The sequence below is a fragment of the Hylobates moloch genome, unplaced genomic scaffold (assembly GCF_009828535.3).
Source record: "Hylobates moloch isolate HMO894 unplaced genomic scaffold, HMol_V3 SCAFFOLD_3, whole genome shotgun sequence".
NCBI lineage: Eukaryota > Metazoa > Chordata > Mammalia > Primates > Hylobatidae > Hylobates > Hylobates moloch.
In genome coordinates, this window is record NW_026652278.1 from 5446610 (window position 1) to 5464179 (window position 17570).

General features: G+C 50.4%; 1 protein-coding gene across 7 annotated transcripts in view; it reads right to left on the reverse strand.

Moving 5' to 3' along the window:
• PTPRE (protein tyrosine phosphatase receptor type E) overlaps window positions 1-17570 on the reverse strand; it is a 176566-nt gene that overhangs the window by 28712 nt on the left and 130284 nt on the right. For 5 of the 7 annotated variants that reach the window (XM_032175143.2, XM_032175153.2, XM_032175160.2 and 2 more), the window contains 4 exons: window positions 12827-12942; window positions 6347-6443; window positions 5999-6072; window positions 4168-4304 (listed from right to left, as the gene is read on the reverse strand). In XM_032175143.2, coding sequence (XP_032031034.1) covers window positions 4168-4304; window positions 5999-6072; window positions 6347-6443; window positions 12827-12935 — 417 coding nt within the window. In that variant the 5' untranslated portion in view covers window positions 12936-12942. Of the gene's footprint in view, window positions 1-4167; window positions 4305-5998; window positions 6073-6152; window positions 6245-6346; window positions 6444-12826; window positions 12943-17570 lie in introns of those variants that run through there. The other 2 variants (XM_032175177.2, XM_032175184.2) reach the window with 2 other exon arrangements.

Consider the following 17570-nt stretch of genomic DNA (forward strand, 5'->3'; position numbering starts at 1 on the left):
TAGATCACCTGAGGTCAGGAATTTAAGACTAGCTTGGCCAACATGGTGAAACCCCGTCTCTACTAAAAATACAAAAATTAGCTGGGCATGGTGGTGGGTGCCTGTAATCTCAGCTACTTGGGAGGCTGAGGCAGGAAAATTGCTTGAACCTGGGAGGCAGAGGTTGCCGTGAGCCAAGATTTCACCACTGCACTCCAGCCTGGGAGACAGAGCGAGACTCTCTCTCAAAAAAAAAAAAAAAAAAAAAAAAAAAAAGATAAGTTAAAAGAAATTGAGAAGGCTCCCTGGAGGGATTGGATGGCAAGGATGGACCAAGCTGTGATACCCTACAGCTGCGTGTTCCTGGCAGCTGCAGAGATCCATACCATGGAGATGGGGCATAGCCACCCAGATGCACAGAGGGTCAAAGTTGAAGTGGTGAGGGGCATTGTGCCCTGTGCACCGCACACGTATGTATCCTGGATCCAAGCGCACAGAATAACCACCCACATGGACTCTGCAGCCCTTTCTCTGGCTCTCTGTCTACTGGGGCCTCAAATCTCTGAGCTGCTCAGGTGGCCCAGGGGAAAGAAGAGCACCTGGAGGGGTCTGCACACCTGGGTGAGCTCTGCAGTGCCTTGCTTGGGGCTTGCTCATAGTAACTGGCTGTCCCATTATGTAAATTGTCCAAATTGTTTGTGGTTTGTCTGTTTGAGGTGATATTTCATTTCTTTTCTTTCTTTTATTAACATTTTTATTTTTGAGACAGGGTCTCACTCTGTTACCTAGGCTGGAGTGCAGTGGCGCAATCTCGACTCACTGCAACCTTCGCCTCCTGGGTTCAAGTGATTCTCCCACCTCAGCCTACTGAGTAGCTGGGATTACAGGTGCACGCCACCATGCCTAGCTAATTTTTGTAGTTTTTGGTAGAGATGGGGTTTCACCATGTTGGCCGGGCTGGTCTGGAACTCCTGGGCTCAAGTGATCTGCCCACCTCGGCCTCTCAAAGTGCTGAGAGTACAGGCATGAGCCAGCACACCCGGCCTGGAGGTTTCATTTCAATGAACTCATGAGCCATGTTCCTTTCTCTCTCCACTCGGTAGTGTTGGGCAGGCAGCAGGAGAGTGTACAAGAAGCTAGGTGTGGCAGCTCTGCGAGAGGCCCCAGCTACTCTATGGAGCTCCAGGGAATGGTTCTGGTTTGTTTATTGTGCTGGAAGCTTTGCGGTTGACACCTCCCTCTGCATTTTTACAGCACTTATCAGTGTGTTAGTCCTAGGCACTCGGCTTGACATAACTTGCTATGATGGAGGTAGGGACGAGCCTGTCTGGAGCGGGGGATTTTCCTTGGCCCAGTGGCGCTCACTTTCCAGGACTTACTCTGGGGCCTGGGAACAGACTTTCCTAGGATGGTGTTCTACCAGTGCAGGGTGGAGATTGCAGAGTGCGTTCTCATAAGGACTCAGTTGCATGTCCAGGTTATCCAACCTTATGTCCATGTTATCACAATCCTATGGGGGGCAGGGAGTATCCTCATTTCACAGATGAAGAAACAGGCAGAGGTTAATTGCCCAAGCTCTCTGAGCTGGGATAAACACTCAGGCCAACTCCAGCATTCACCGTACTGACCCCAATACCAAATCCTTTTCATCCCCACCAAGTTTGCCTGCACTTTGAATTGGCAATGCACACATGTCAAAACTTAACTGGATCGGCCACTTTGAGACTCTGGTGTCTCCCTTTCATGACTTTGGGGAAAGGAGCTCAGATCAGATGGCAAGGGAAAAGAAAGATGGGGTTGGGAGCGTGTCCCTCTGAGGACCCAAGACAGAGCTGGCCATGGCAGGCTCCAGCGCTCTCAGAGGACAGGTGCTGCATGAACGTGGACTCAGGACACGGCCAGCCCTTCACTGGACAGATGAGCAAAAAAGCACAGCCTGGGCAACACAGTGGGACCCCATCTCTACAAAAAAAGTAAAAAAGCCAGCGGGTATGGTGGCACATGCCTGTAGTCCCAGCTACTTGGGAGGCTGAGGTGGGAGGATCACTTGAGCTGCAAGGCTGAGGCTGCAGTGAGCTGTGATCAGGCCCCTGCACTCCGGCCTGGGAGATACAGCGAGACCCCATCTCAAACAAACAAATAAAACAAAACAATGACAAAAAAGCAGCTCCCCCAGGGTTCCCCAGACACAGGATCAGGCTCCGTGATCCTGACTTTGGGTCCAGTGTTCTTCCCCTCCACCGCGTCTCTACCCTGCCTGTCACTGAGCAGAGGGACTCCAATGTTCAGCCAAGGGCCACCCAGTGGCAGAAGAGAATGAGGGACTTCCTCTGGGTACAAAATTTAATGGGGTGCCCTCAAAATTCAGAAACCAGGGGAAATAATATTCGAATGAAATATTTTTAAGAGTCCAAATCAAGGCACAAAATCTATGATGACCAAAACATGAAACTTTTAATTAATGGCAGGGTGAGTAGCTGTGTGGTGACAAGCTGTATGTATCAGGGCCCAGGGCAACAGGGAAAATCCGTCAGCCCAAGCCTGTCTTCCTTTATGGTCATGTTATTTTCTTCACCAGGGACTGCCTGCATTCATTTTGATATTTTATTTGTTACCTTTCCTGTGGTGCTGATAATTTTGATATTTTAAGTGTTGTGTTAAAATATAATTTATCCCATTACTGAGCTTTTGGTGCTGTCTTAAATTTTGTGCCTGGGGTGAGTGTCTCACCTGCCCCACCCTATTCCCGGACTCCCTCCCTGGGAGTGGCCCCCACTTTTGAGCTGGTTCTGACTCAGACACCCCCCATCAGCAAGCCCAGCCTCTGCCACTTGGGGAAACAAAAGTGCAAGGGGAAATGGGATGAGAAGGGTAGGGGAGGGGATCTGCTAGCTGAAAACTTGGATAGTTATTTTGAAAATGAGAATTAAGGTCTGTTGTCAGGCTGAGAGATTGCAACACAATAGTGCTTCAAGCTGTCTTTCAATATGACCTAATTTCTCCAAAAAAGGGGACACATTTGGAAACAATAAAAAGGAAGCGAGATAAAGGCAGAGGAGGCTTGTGCTAAAAAACAAGCAATGTACAGTTTACATGTGCCACCACCTTCCCATGCCTTCACACGTTGCTTCTGGGTAAAGTCTCATGTCTGCAGCAGAGTTCATGCCATCTTCAGATATAACAACTGCACAACACTGTTGTTTACAAAATCCATTGTCTGAGCCTTCCATTCGAACTTCAAGGTAATTAAGACAGGCCCATCTCCATTGCTCCTTCCTAGGTGGTGGAAGACAGCTTCAAGGAGATTAACTGATGTGCCAGGGCCAGCACGCAACAGGCATAGCCAGAACCAGTCAGCAATCCTGATGAAAACCTGTCCTCTTTAAGATCAACACTCAGCACAGCCACATGCAAGAAGGTGAAGATGCATAAAATTCAAAACATGACCAAGGATAAATATTGAATAGCAAAATCCAAGACAATACTTCCTCATATATGTTTGTCTACTTCTCTATCTGCCCATCCATCCATCCATCCGTCCATCCATCCGTCCTCCCACTCATCCATTCCATCCATCCATCCATCCGCCCTCCCACTCATCCATCCATCCATCCATGCATCCATCCATCCATCCATCTGCCCTCCCACTCATCCATCCATCCATCCACCCACCCACCCATGTTGATACACAAGCAGATATAGCTAGTGTTCCCTCAAGGCAGCTCACAGCTGCTTCATTAATGCCGAGATGGTGGTTCAGAAGAGGAACATCGCCTACTCTGATTAGGTGCTCCAGCTCTCAGAAGCCATGAAAGGATGGTTTGGGGCTCTGTTGCTTTCCCCATGATATTGTCATACCGTGCTGTGCTCAGGACCTAGCCTTCTACGTTATCGAGATAACGGTGTTTCTGTCACAGTTGACTTTAGAACTTGACACTCAGAGTGTGGGAGGTGGAAGGAGGCTTCATAAATCTCTAACTCTACTGTCTCATCTTATAAATGAGGAAATAAGCACTGGCGAAGGGCATTGAACCACAAACCAGGTTTCCTCCCACGCCCATTCATGGGACAGTGTCATAACCGATGCAAGGGTTCTGAGTCTTTGGGATAATTCATCCTGAACTCTAACACTGGATTTCACAGGTCTCGACCACAGGGCACCCAGCAGAGGGCCCTCCCCACACTCACGTTGAACTCTTCCCGAAACTGCTTGCAGTCGTCGGCGGATCTGATACGGATTTCCTCCTCCAGGTGCTCCACGGGGATGGGAAAGTACTTCTTGGGCCCTGAGGGCGACCTGCTGAGCAGCATCACCCTTTGCTGCTCTGTGGGATCAAAAGAAACATGGGGGCCATTTAGCCACATTCCTGGATAGGTGACTGAGTAACCAAGCTGACCAACGACATTCCTGAAGAAATGACCAGGCTGGAGCTGGAACAGTTCTCTCAAATTGCATAGCTGGGCTAAGCCGAGTCCGAGCAGCTGTATCCAAACACTCGCCTCCTATGAGGCATCCACATCATTTACAAGTGACGGGCGTCCCTCTGCCCAGTGTCACCTACTCTCCCCCATCGGAGACACCCTGTCCCCCTCCCCAGGCCACTCATCCACCCACCCTCCCGCCTCTCCTTCCCTCCAGCCCCTGCTCCTTCCAAAAAGGATTCAAGACGGCCTCACTCTCCAGCTCAGCTTTCCAGGTTTGGAAATAAGAAAGAGTAATTATGGCTTCTGGGAGCAAACTCAGAACGGTCTCTCTCAGCCTTTTCTTCTTCACAACAAATATTCCTGGTTCCTCAAACCCCATAAGCTCCAAGGGAAAACCACCCTTGTCTGGGGAGGGTGACAAGGGGCATTGAGAAGGAGAAGTACGCGTTATAAGGGAGTTCTTGGACACATTCCTTCCCCAAGTTCGGAGTGAGAGGCAAGAACAGGCATGGGCATGTGTTTCTCTTCCTGAAGAATGAGCTGATATTGACAAGGTCAACATGATAACCCAGCTGTCACACTTGCAAAAGGGCCTGTCCCCACCTGCAGAGCCGTTCTGAAGCCCAGCCAAAAACTTCACCCAAGACTCATTCTTCCAAGTGACAGACGGGATCAGAATGAGTGACGCTGAGCTTCTCTGGTACTCACCAGCCACACCCTCTTCCCTCCCGTTCCTGCTATTGAAACATTCAGGGCAGGGAACCGGGGACTGGAACAAGGGCAGGAAGACAGCACCTGGGGCCACATTATCATCTAACCAGGTCTCGCATCCCGCGAGCGCTGGGAGGCTACTTTTTAGCTGGGTCCTTGTTGGTGATATTCTTTCCATTGTCTAAGGGTCCGCTTTAAGAGTCTATTTTAGTCTGACAGCACGTGTGTTCCCGCAAACCATAGCACTGACTACTACAGTTAGGTAGGAAGCTGACTCCAGGAAGTTGTAGTCACTGGGGTGTGAAGCAATATTTTTGTGGCCTCTGCCTTACACACGTTTCTCGGTCATCTCATCTGGATGTATGGAGAGAAAAACAATGTTCCTCTGTAAGTAGCGACAACAAGTTCGAAACTGTACTTCGGATGGAAAAGTTGGAAATACTCCCAGCTGACTCTGATGCTCTGTAAACATGAAGCACTTTAGGAGAGCCAGTCCCTTTTTCCAGCTTGATCCTAAAGCAGTACAAACCCAATTGAATAGTTTCTGAGCCAGACAGTCTTATCTGAGAATGATTGTAAGGCCTTACTGAAAAGTGTTACATGTCAACACCCTGTGAAAACGACAGGATATGAACAGTCTCTCTAAAAAAAGCCACAAACAAAAATGTCTCAAACGTCCGTGTCACACCAGAGAGAAAAATGATCCTTAAAGTTTTGAAATCGTGAAATTCTAAACGACAGCATCATACCAGGTAAAGTGAGATGAAAGTGGCAAGGCACACCTCAAAATTCACTTTGAACATTAAAGACAGAAAGCACCTCAGTGTCTGTAATAAAATAACACATTTTCCCCCAGGCCCCAGCCAGAGAGGAGCTTCTGTACCTTGCTCCTCCAAGATTCCGTTGGGCATCTTCTTGTCGCTGGCGCTGACCACAGCTTTCCTCTGCTTCCTGAACCTTAGAGACACAGGACTTGTTAGGTTTCCACGCTTCTAGGTTCCCTGAGAGCCAACAGCGCGCGGTACAGTGATACCCACCAGGTGAGCCGGGAGAAGCTACTCCTGTTGCTCATGGCTGAGCTGCGCTAAGGCCTGGCCTCTGTGTGTCTCCCGGACCCGGCCACCCAGCCTCCCGGCTGCCCTCTGCTGCACAGCCCACGCCCACAGCATCAGAAGCCTCATTTCCTCCTCTGAGCTGGTTGGGGCAAGTCAGTGCCCCGGGACACTCCTACCTGAAGAAGTAGGCGGCGAGAAGGAGCACAAGGAGGAGCAGCAGCAGCGGCAGTAGCAGCCAGGCCAGCGGCTGGGAGGCACCCGGGTCCGGAGGGCCTGCAGGAGAAGCAGAAAGACCCGAACCCCTGACCTCACTTCACAGTCTGCAAAAGAGTCCCCCTCCGTGAGCCCTTCTTCCTGGACACCAGAACCCCACACTATAGTTTGCAACGTGGATCCATCATCCTGAAAAGGCCCCACGAGGTAACAGAGAAGCCACTTTGTTGTTGCTGTTGACTCAGAGAAAGAATCCCGGACTGAGGAGTGGGTGCGGTGACTTGTCCAAGGTCTCTGGGGCAGGCATGACAGGGGTGAGTTCCCCAGACCCCCACACGGCCTGGCTGCCTGGCTCTCCTGCTAAGAAGCTGGAGAAGGGTGAAGGGGCCGGTGTCCACTGCAGGGTCCCAGGACAGCGAGGGAGGCTGACTCGGCGTAGCTCAGCTCTTAGGGCCCCTTGGGCTTGGGCAGGAGCTCAGGCACAGGGAGGCAGCCTGGCCCTGGGGCTGGGCAGAGGCCTGTGGCCCTGGCGCACTGTGACCCCACCTTCCAGAGCCTCCAGGTCCCGATTCCACCTGTCAGAGGCCGAGTGCCCAGCCACCACCAGCCTCTTGCTCTGTCCTTTGTATCTGACAGGTTGACCTTCCTCACCCGGAAAGAGACCCACAGCCCCAGGCCCAGCTCAGTAGCTTTGTTGCTGCTCAGGACCTGCCCCTGGCTCATCGCCCCAAATTCCAAGGGGCACTGGTGGCCTCACTGCCACCTTTGGGCCCCACCCACTCTCCCAATGTCGGACTTTGTTCCTGCTCCTCCCCAGCCGGCCACACAGCCCCCTCCTCACCAAAATGTTCCCATTCCTCGAGGACAATTTCAAAGGCCCCCACCTCCAAGAAGCCCACTGGACTCCTCTCTTGTAGACCCAGAGGGGCCCTGGATGCCTCAAAGCGCAAACCTCACTCTGCCATGAGTGAACAGGCCGTCAGCATGACTGCCTTGGCGCCCAGGTTTCTGGGGAAGCCCCTCGAAGGCAACGATTGGGCTTCCAACTCTTCAAGTTCCCAGAAGCACCAATCACTTGCCCCGAGCCCAGCACAGGCTCCATGCGCTTCCTCCTGAGGGCTGGCCTGGCCCCCCGAGGGTGCTCCAGGCACTGGGAGGGCTCTGCCGCCCCAGAGGCTCTGCTCACCTCACACCCCTCATCTGGATTCTAAAAGGGACCCTCATGCCTTCCGCTTTGCACCCTAGGTTATAAACTCCCCAGGGAAGGTCTGGCTTTTCCTCCCTCATCCTCCACCCTCCCGGGCCTGGCACTGACTCTGGCACCCTGTGAGTGGTCCACGCCATCGTTTCTAATAAATGATGAAGTTTTAGGGACGTGGGTGACCATTAGATGTTGAAGTTCACAGAGGAAACAGCTGGTCTGTGATGAGGAGGTGGCCCCAGCCATGAGAGGGCACTGTTCACCTGGCCCACCCACTAAGTGCCCACCTTCCAGGTGGCGTCCGTGCCTCCCCCATCTGGCTAGCAGTGTCAGTAGCCTGGTAGCCTGGCTGTGCTCTGCAGCCCCCACACTCAGGTGTCTGTGACCCTGGCCCAGAGGAGCCGGTTCTGGCCCCACGCAAGGTTGGGTTGGTGCCAGGCTGAGTGGCTGGGTGTGGCTGCCACAGTCCCCCACCTTTGACCTCCAACCTGCCCATAGCAGAGCTTCCCCGGGGAAGTGAGCTGGCCTGAGGCTTCTACACTTGCAGCTCCAGAGAGCACCCCTCTCCACTCTGCCAGGGCCTTGGAGCAACTCCAACAGGCTGAGTGGGAAGACCCCTGACACGGAGAGAGGGGCAGCATGGAGCCCAGCCCCATGGAGGGCCTGGCTGCTGCTCGCACTCCGGACTCAGCCAGAAAGCTTGGGCATTGGTCCCCCTCCTCCTTCCCGAATGTACCCAAGTACATCTGCCCTCATGTCCTGGGGCCCCAGGCAATGAAACTTCCCACTTGGGCATCACACAGAGGTCAGGCTCTGGGCTCAGCTTCTGCAGGGATGGTGACTACTAAGTTTAGTCCAGGCCAACTCATGGGGTCCTCTCATCAGAGAGAGACACGAGGGAGCACCTGGGCCCCACCAGCCCTCCATGGGTCCAGCCTCCACGTTCCTGCTTGGAGTGAAGGCTGCAGTCACAGACATTGGTGCTTCCATAGAAGATGGGGCGGAACCACCCATGCCCAGAAAGGGGCCGTGCACATAGGCAGAAGGAATGGGTCACAGGGCCAGTGGCTCCCCCAGCTCTGGTCCTGGTGTTTCTTAGTAGCTGCCTCTGTTCAGGAGGCCAGAGATCAGGATCAGAAACCCAATGGCCTTCAAGGGGCAGGTGAGAACGTCCCCGGGTGGCGTGGGGAGGCCAGGTGGGGGCGGGAGTGCGGATTCCCCATGTCCTGCCTGCAGGGATGGCTACTTCTGAGTTCCAGCCCACTGGGGCCAAGCACAAGGGGTGCCCAGAGTGCCTAGTTCTTCCCACTGTCCCAAAGAAGAAATTCATATTTTTATGTAAACATTTTCTGATTTTTACATATTGGTAAGAAATTCAATTTAAAAACAATTTTTTAAAATGGTGTGGACCAGGAAGAAAACAAAAATAAGTCCTCTGGGTACCAACGCGGTCCAGCCAGGAGTCAGGGAGGCATCTGAGAAGAGATTCCTGTCACAGTCTATTTTCATTTCATGTTGTTGTGGCTCTGACGGCGTGGGACAGAGGTCAGGGTGGCCAGTCCCCAGGGTGGTCATCCTGAAGCAGCCTTCTTCCTGTATGACTGTCTAGCTATTGCCCAAAGTGAAGTGTGTGTATGTTCACACCGATTTTATACATATGTACACTTGCAACTTGTGTGTGTGTGTGTGCGCGCATGTTTGCTTACATAGAATCTGATCTGAAAGTTGAAAACCTTAGGCTTGAATGTGACTTTGGAGCAGACAAAGAGAATGGCCACCTTGGCTGGAGTGTGGCCACGCAGCACCCTCTGCTCAGGAAGCTCATCCTGAGCTCTGGCCAAGAGCCAGGGTCTTCCAGGGACTACCTCAGTTCTGCCCCAGGGCACAGCTGCTCTCACTGTGTCCCCCATCTTCTCTCCATCCCTCTTCTCCTCTCCCACCTTCATTCCAAGCCCTCCTTCCCCAGGGGCCCTAGAGGTGGAGCAAGTCCATACTGGAAAGATGTGGCCCACTCAAGGACAGGTGTGCAGACAATGGTTTAAGGTCCCAACTCACTCCGGCCTAAAATTTTCAATGTTCAGGAGCCTGTTCTCTTTGCCAGAGTTAAACATAATGAAGATTTCGAAGCGTACCTTTCCTGACATTTTCTTCTATAAATTTACGTTCATAAATATGCAGGTTTGGGAAATAAATAGATCATGCTACTCTCGTTTCATCTACAGCTTCACGGATTGTAAAAAGTATCGTTATTTTAAGAACCACTAAGAAAGAAAAAAAATGATACTGATTATAATTGTGAAGTGCTACCAATTTTAAGACACGTCCCCATATAGCCACATTAAATATGAAAGAAACAGATGAAATGCACCGTGGGGCAGTTCTCCAGCTTGCTTTTCTGGTACGGCTGTCTGTCTTGGAGAGTTTCCATGTCAGCCCAGATAAGCTTCCTCATTCTGTTTAATAGCTGCTTGGATTCCACTTTTTGGGTAGACCAAAATAGGATGGACATTTAAGTTGTTTCCAACTTTTCTGCTATTACCTACAATTCTGCAACACACACACACACATATATATATCTTTGTGTCTCGCAAGTGTTTCTGTAGGATAGCTTCTGTGTTAGCCTGTACGCCTGTTACATTTTAACACAATCGCCAAGTTGGCAGCCCTAAGTTTCCAACTTCTACATTCATCCATAGCGGAGGTCTCCAACTCCCCCAGGACACAGATGGGTATCAGTCTGTGGCCTGTTAGGAACTGGGCCACACAGTAGGAGGTAAGTGGCAGGTGAGCAGGCATTATCGCTTGAGCGCCGCCGCCTGTCAGATCAGCAGCAGCATTAGATTCTTACAGGAGCCTGAGCCCTATTGTGAACTGCGCATGCCAGGGATCTAGGTTGCGCGCTCCTTAAGAGAACCTGATGCCTGGTGATCTGTCACTGTCTCCCATCACCCCCAGAGGGGCCGTCTAGTTGCAGGAACACAAGCTCAGGGCTCCCACTGATTCTACATGACGGTGAGTTGTATATTTCATTATATGTTACAATGTAGTCATAATAGAAATAAAGTACACAATAAATAGAATGCACCTGAATCATCCCCAAACCACCCCCCACCCCAATTCCACGGAAAAACTGTCTTCCATTAAACTGGTCCCTGGTGCCACAAAGGTTGCGGAATGCTGCCCATAGTGTGCAATGGAGCCAATTTCTCTTCTCTGGGATATTGTTGCCAACCCTTTTCATTTTGGTCCATCTGATAGGTAAAATGATAATGTCATTTTAACTTGCATTTCTCTAATTTCTAGAGAGTTGAGCATCTTTTCATGATTAGTGAAACATAATTAGATATTTGTATTCTGCCTGATCATATTCTCTACTCGTTTTTCGACTGTGTTCTTTTACATTTTTTTTTATAGATAACATTTTATTATATAATTTGTAAACATTTACCTTCAATTTCTTCTGTAAAAGAATTTGTCTGGATGAGTACTGAATATATTTTGTTCAACGAACAAATGAAACAGCTTCCTGTTATTTTGGCACACTGTGGCAATGTGTTATCATCTGAAATGGTCCTTCATACTTCTTCCAGGGCTCAGATGAAGATTTAAAGGGCACTTCACAGGGTCAGGTTCCCCTCCACAATTCTAGGCCAAAGGAGCCCGTCTGCGCCTTATAACCCGAGGCCCATTTCCCTCTGGCTCGTGGATCAGCAGCCTTGCTAAGCACGCAGAGGCCCTGGCAGAGGCTGGACCAAGGTGTGAGTTTCACATTTAGTTCTGCTCTGGGCGCTGAGGTCACATAACAGTGTCCTCCTCCTGCAAGTAACACCCCATGTCTATGGCAATATGTGAGCCCAATAATGTTGTTTTCAAATAAACTGAAAAGCCTCAGATGTTGGAGTGGACATCATCCTGCCGGTGCCCACAGTGCCACCCGAGGGACTGTTTGCAGAGCTCGGGCAGATTCTTCCCCACTGTTGCGCAAACGGATGTTCTGCCATGGTGGCTCCTGGATGTGAGGGTATATCCGGGCAGTTTGTCAGATGTTTCTAAGTGGCCAGTCGATTAGCGTTGGGAAGAAAAGTCGGGACTGTGGGTTGAAATAACTCATTGAACCACCAGTGACCTGCCCCTGAAGGGCTGGCTTGCAAAGAGGCAAGTTTATATTTGCCAGCAGCTTCTGGTCCCTCGTTTTTGGGGTTTTGGATTTCTCTGAGGTTTCAACATGAAGAGGAAAAAGACAGGCGGGCACTTAGAAGTGCTCTCCTCGCTAGAGGTTCTGTCGCCGGAAATCTTTACTCTTTCCTCCTCCTGGGGCCAGTGGTACATTTGCAGGACATTTGTCCAGGGTTAGAAAATCATGTGGGGCCCTTGATGTGACTTTGTTCACAAGCCCCCACCCCCACTTCCTCTTGCTCTTCTCTGCATAATGCCTAGACATCACAGCCCACTCGTGAACACTTTAGCAGGCATGTCGAAAGGCAAGGACTCTTCTTTTTAAAAATAAAACTAACCATGATGCCAATATCTGACCTAAAATATTAAGAATAATTCTTTTTTTTTTTTTTTTTTTTGAGATGGAGTCTCGGTCTGTTGCCAGGCGAGAGTGCAGTGGTGCAATCTCAGCTCTCTGTAACCTCCGCCTCCCGGGTTGAAGTGATTTTCCTGCCTCAGCCTCCCGAGTGGCTGGGACTACAGGCGCCCACCACCAAGCCCAGCTAATTTTTGTATTTTTAGTAGATACAAGGTTTCACCATGTTGGCCAAGATGGTCTCGATCTCTTGACCTTGTGATCTGCCCACCTCAGCCTCCTGAAGTGCTGGGATTACAGGCATGAGCCACTGCACCCGGCCTAAGAATAATTCTTTAGTTCATATCATTAACTGTCACATCGCCTCATCCATGTATGTTCATGGTTGGTTTTCTGCACAAGGGGATTTTGGGGGATTTTTAACCCTTTTGCTCTCCTGCCTCCAGCCAAGGCTGACCCCAGCTCTCAGCTGGGGTTGTAGATGGGTCATCTCTAGAACACTAAGCTTTGCTGAACAACCAAATGCTAAACTAGCTTATCTAGCCTGCCTGTTTCTAGAGGCACAAACTATTAAAAGCACACTAAGAAATTCAGCCACACCATTCTTCTCTTACCCTAAGCCCCTTTATCACCCTCTGAACGGTCCCAGGAGCTTAGGAGGAGGCAGTAGGGGAGGCAGCCAGGGAAAGGGAGAGGGGGATGTGTCCTTACCTGAGGTCGTGGTGGTCTCGTTGCTGTCGGCAGTGGTCTCGTTGCCCCTGAGAGCCCTGGCGAGCGGCAAGCTAAAACCCACCAGCAGGAGTGGACACAAGGGCTCCATGGTGGACCTGCAGAGAGGCAGGGACAGGCTCAGAGGTCATCCAGCAGCAGCCGTGGGACCCTCCGGTGCCAGGCAGTGATGGTGAGGATAAGAGCCAACTTCATTTCAGGGCTTCCTCTGAGCCAAGAACTTTGCCCGTCACTTTAGCGGATCCTCTCCCTGAGCCTTCCCAACACCAGGGGGACACAGTCACTGACTGTGGACATTCACTCAAAGGAGGGAACCAGGACTCAGAGCACCTGCTTGGTTGATGGTTAGTGGGGGCAGACAGGGGACTGGTACCCAGGGAGATCTCATCCCAGACCCCTGCCCTCACCAGAACCACTTAGCAGAAATCACACCTGGGTGACCTAGCCTGGTGTCCTGGACCCTCTACCATCCACCCTCCACTCGCCCTGCTAACTCCACCCCTCCCATTCAAGCCCTGTTCTCTGGCCACGCTGTCCTCTTCACACCCAGCAAGACACTGCTCTTCAATCTGTTTCTTCATCCCCCTTCACTCTGCCTGGGAAACCTCGATCCTTCCAGGGCCTAGTTCATGCAGCCTCGTCACCCAGCTGCAGCCAAGTTCTCTGTTCTTCGCTGCTTCAGCACACTCAGTCTGACTCCAGCACACTCAGTCTAGCTCCTACACGCTTGGTCGGGCTCCAGCACGCTCTGCCTGGCTCCAGCTTGACCCTTGCATCTGACCATGGCCATGTCTAAACTCTCAGGTGAAGTGGAGGTAAGCTGCCTCTGCGAGGATGGGGCCACGGTCCGCTCATCTTGACAGAGCCAGTTGAGTACCCTGGGATGCAGGTGAGTATTTATTGGGGGTAGGGGGTGGGAATGCCCAGGGGCAGACCCAGATTGTAAAGTGGCTCAGCACAGAAAAAGGCTCTTTCATGCTGAGGACCCGTGGGCCATCCCCTCAGATCTTCACCTGGCACTCGATTTTGCCAAAACATCAGAGCATTGCTAAATGTGGCAGCGACTGCTTGGTGGTGTGGAACCCCTCACTAGAGGCTCACTGGCAGGTGCAGGTGGGCAGTGGCACCTGCTGAATGGGATTTGCTGTTGACAACGCAGACATGCAGTGGAGGTATGGCCCCCCAACTCCCCACCCCCTGAACCCCATCCAAGGTCAGCCTGTCCCCACCAGCAGCCCTCTCCTGCCTGAGGCCTCCCGCAGGGATGCAAATGGACCCATTTCAGAACTGAGGCCAAGAAACGTCCATTCCCTGGCTGCTCACATGTTAAACACTAATGCTTGTAATTAGAGAAGACATCTGAATGAACGTGAAAAATCCTAATTGTGTTTCAGTAATCACCACCATTAAGATGAAACTATTATGAGGATATTATAACAATTAGCCCAGAACAACTACGATGGTGGCAATCAGCACTTTTACTTCTTCCCTCTCTTTTTTATTTCCAAAACACACATTTTAGATTTGTAAAATGAGCCATACACACAAATAATTCCATAAGCACCTACTATGTGCTGGGTATTTTATATCTGTATTATCCGCACAATAACCCCACAGGGCTGAGAAACAGAGGTACCCGAAGGATAGAGAAATGGAGCAAAGTCAGGCTGGAGGGTATGGAGGAACCGTGATTTGAACCCAGGAACCCTGGAGACAGAAGCCCTCACCCCCGCTGCATGCTGCCCTGGCCCTTCCATGACAGGCAGCTCTGCCCACGGAGGCACACACTGTTTTTAAAAATCTGTTATTGCACACTGCCACAATACTTTTAATATACTTGAGTAAATTACAGAGTAATTGATTGGGGAGTATTAATGGGTTTAATACAATTCCAGAGATGCAGAATTCCTAGTTGAAACATTTTCTTATCTCATGCATTAATTTGATAACCCTCCTCTCCAAATGCTCAGCGATCTAAGAGGAGGCCGACACCCTTGAGAAAGACAAAGATCATTTTGTTCATCTATTAGACACTGAGGTCCGGAAGTGCTCAGGGGAGCCACAGGTGATTTTCCTGACATGACCAGCAGTGGGCGACAACCTGCAGAATTCAAAGCCTGTCCACTGGCTGGAGCCCGGGTCTGTCCCCGTTTTTTACATGTGTATATATATATATTATATATAAAATTAGACTTTAAGTTCTAGGGTACATGTGCATATTTGTTACATATGTATACATGTGCCATGTTGGTGTGCTGCACCCATTAACTCGTCATTTACATTAGGTATATCTCCTAATGCTATCCCTCCCCCCTCCCCCCACCCCACGACAGGCCCCAGTGTGTGATGTTCCCCACCCTGTGTCCATATGTTCTCATTGTTCAATTCCCACCTGTGAGTGAGAACATGTGGTGTTTGGTTTTCTGTCCTTGGGATAGTTTGCTCAGAATGATGGTTTCTAGCTTCATCCATGTCTCTACAAAGGACATGAACTCATCCTTTTTTATGGCTGCATAGTATTCCATGGTGTATATGTGCCGCATTTTCTTAATCCAATCTATCATTGATGGACATTTGGGTTGGTTCCAAGTCTTTGCTATTGTGAATAGTGCCGCAATAAACATATGTGTGCATGTGTCTTTATAGCAGCATGATTTATAATCCTTTGGGTATATACCCAGTAATGGGATGGCTGGGTCAAATGGTATTTCTAGTTCTAGATCCTTAAGGAATCACCACACTGTCTTCCACAATGGTTTTAAGGCCAATGACAACTTGCCAGTCCCTGGCCATTCACTCTCAGTGGGCTTGCACAAGTGACCTTGTAAGCACAGACATGAATTGCTCCAAAAGGTACTTGAAACAGTGATTAAAACCATACAGGGCCAGTTGCGGTGGCTCATGCCTGTAATCCCAGCACTTTGGGAGGCCGAGGCGGGTGGATCATAAGTTCAGGAGTTCAAGACCAGCCTGCCCAAGAAACCCTGTCTCTACTAAAAAAAAAAAAAAAAAATTAGCCGGGCGTGGTGGCAGGCGCCTGTAATCCCAGCCACTCAGGAGGCTGAGGCAGAGAATTGCTTGAACCCAGGAGGCAGAGCTTCTAGTGAGCCGAGATCGCACCACTGCACTCCAGCCTCGGCAACAGAGTGAGACTCTGCATGCAGAGTTTTAAGGATTTGTATTTCATCAGTTTCTATTGTGAGTCTACCAAATGCTGAATATGTAGAGCACAAATTGCATGTGATTTCTAGAACTGAGGTGAGAAAAGGAGTTTATTTGTGATAAAGCAGGTTGTATATTTACTCCCCTCAACAGTCAACCCACTATCTATTTCATTATACATCTGTCTTTTTATTCCATCTGATGTCTTTTTAATATTCTTCACTGGGCAGGTCCTTGGGTCAGGCAGCCAGGTAGGCCCCGGAGATGCAAAGAATATAGTCTTGTTTCAGCCCTAAAGTGGCTCATTGAGGAGGAAGGACAGGCAGAAGGACAGCCACCCTGATACCACACTCCCATGCTCTGGAGACAAGGCCACAGTGCCAAGGAGCAAGGGTGAGGGAGCAATGATTCCTCTAGGCAGTTAATGAAACCTTCCCCAGAAATGCAGTGCAGTGAGTGAGTCATCCAGGATGGAAGGCAGAGGGAGACGCAGGCCAGGGGACAGAGAAGCGAAGGGAGCCCAGACAGGACCCACTGTCCAGGCAGTTAGCAGTTCTCTGGCACGTGAGTGAAGACGAGTGAGGAGGAAAAGTCTGAAGAGGAATTGGGTAGGTCCTCAATGCCATGCTAGAGTTTGGCTTGGCCCTAAGGGCTCATTTTCCATTAACAATCGACATTATTAGAGTCTCCTGGGGGCACTAAGGAAAGATGCCCATTCCTGTGCCCAACCCCAGATGGAAGAAATCCGAGTATCTGGGGAATATGGGGAATAATGGCTTTATAGAGACTGAAGTTCAAAAACCTTGGCTACGAGCCATGAGCTGCCATGAAAATTTCCAAAGGGAGCCCTGGACGCCGCTCGTCAGCTCCTGACACAGGGTAGCCTTTGCGGCCGGAGAGTGGTCCAGGAGCCCGAGCATCATCTGGGAGTCTATGAGGAATGCAGAGTCTCAGGACCATCCCAGACCTCCCACCTTTTACGAAGATTCCTGGGTGGTTCCTCTGCTCATTAACATTTGAGACGTATTGGTCTAAGCAATGGACTAAGAAAGACCAAGCTAGAGGCAATGGGAATGGAAAGGAGGGAGGGAGTTTAGAAGGATTTCAAAGGTAGGGTCCATGGCAGTGGTGGTCAGTGGGATGTGGGTGATAAGTGGGGCAACAAAGGTATTGGGGTTTCCATCTTGGGAGCTGCGGTGGGAGGAAGCATCATTCATTAGCTGAGATAAGGAGAATGGAGGCTCCAGGGTGGGGATAAGGATGATTTTTGGCTGGAGGCATAAAGCAATAATATAAGCTCCCAGTTACTGAGCTCCTATGAAGTGAGATAAGCTACCTGAGGTTTTGAGATAAATGACTTCATCAACCCTCACCGAAATCCTATGAGGAATGTCCTGTTGCTACTGAAGATGAAAGGTTGCATTAGAGAGGACAGTGGAACATTCCTGGGGAGACTGCCTGTAGGAGTTGCATCTGGGGTCTGGAGCCTTGTCAGAAGGGGAGGTGGGCTGCAAATGCAGGGTGTGGAGGAGGCACTCCTTGTGGGGGTTATTGGGGAGGAAGG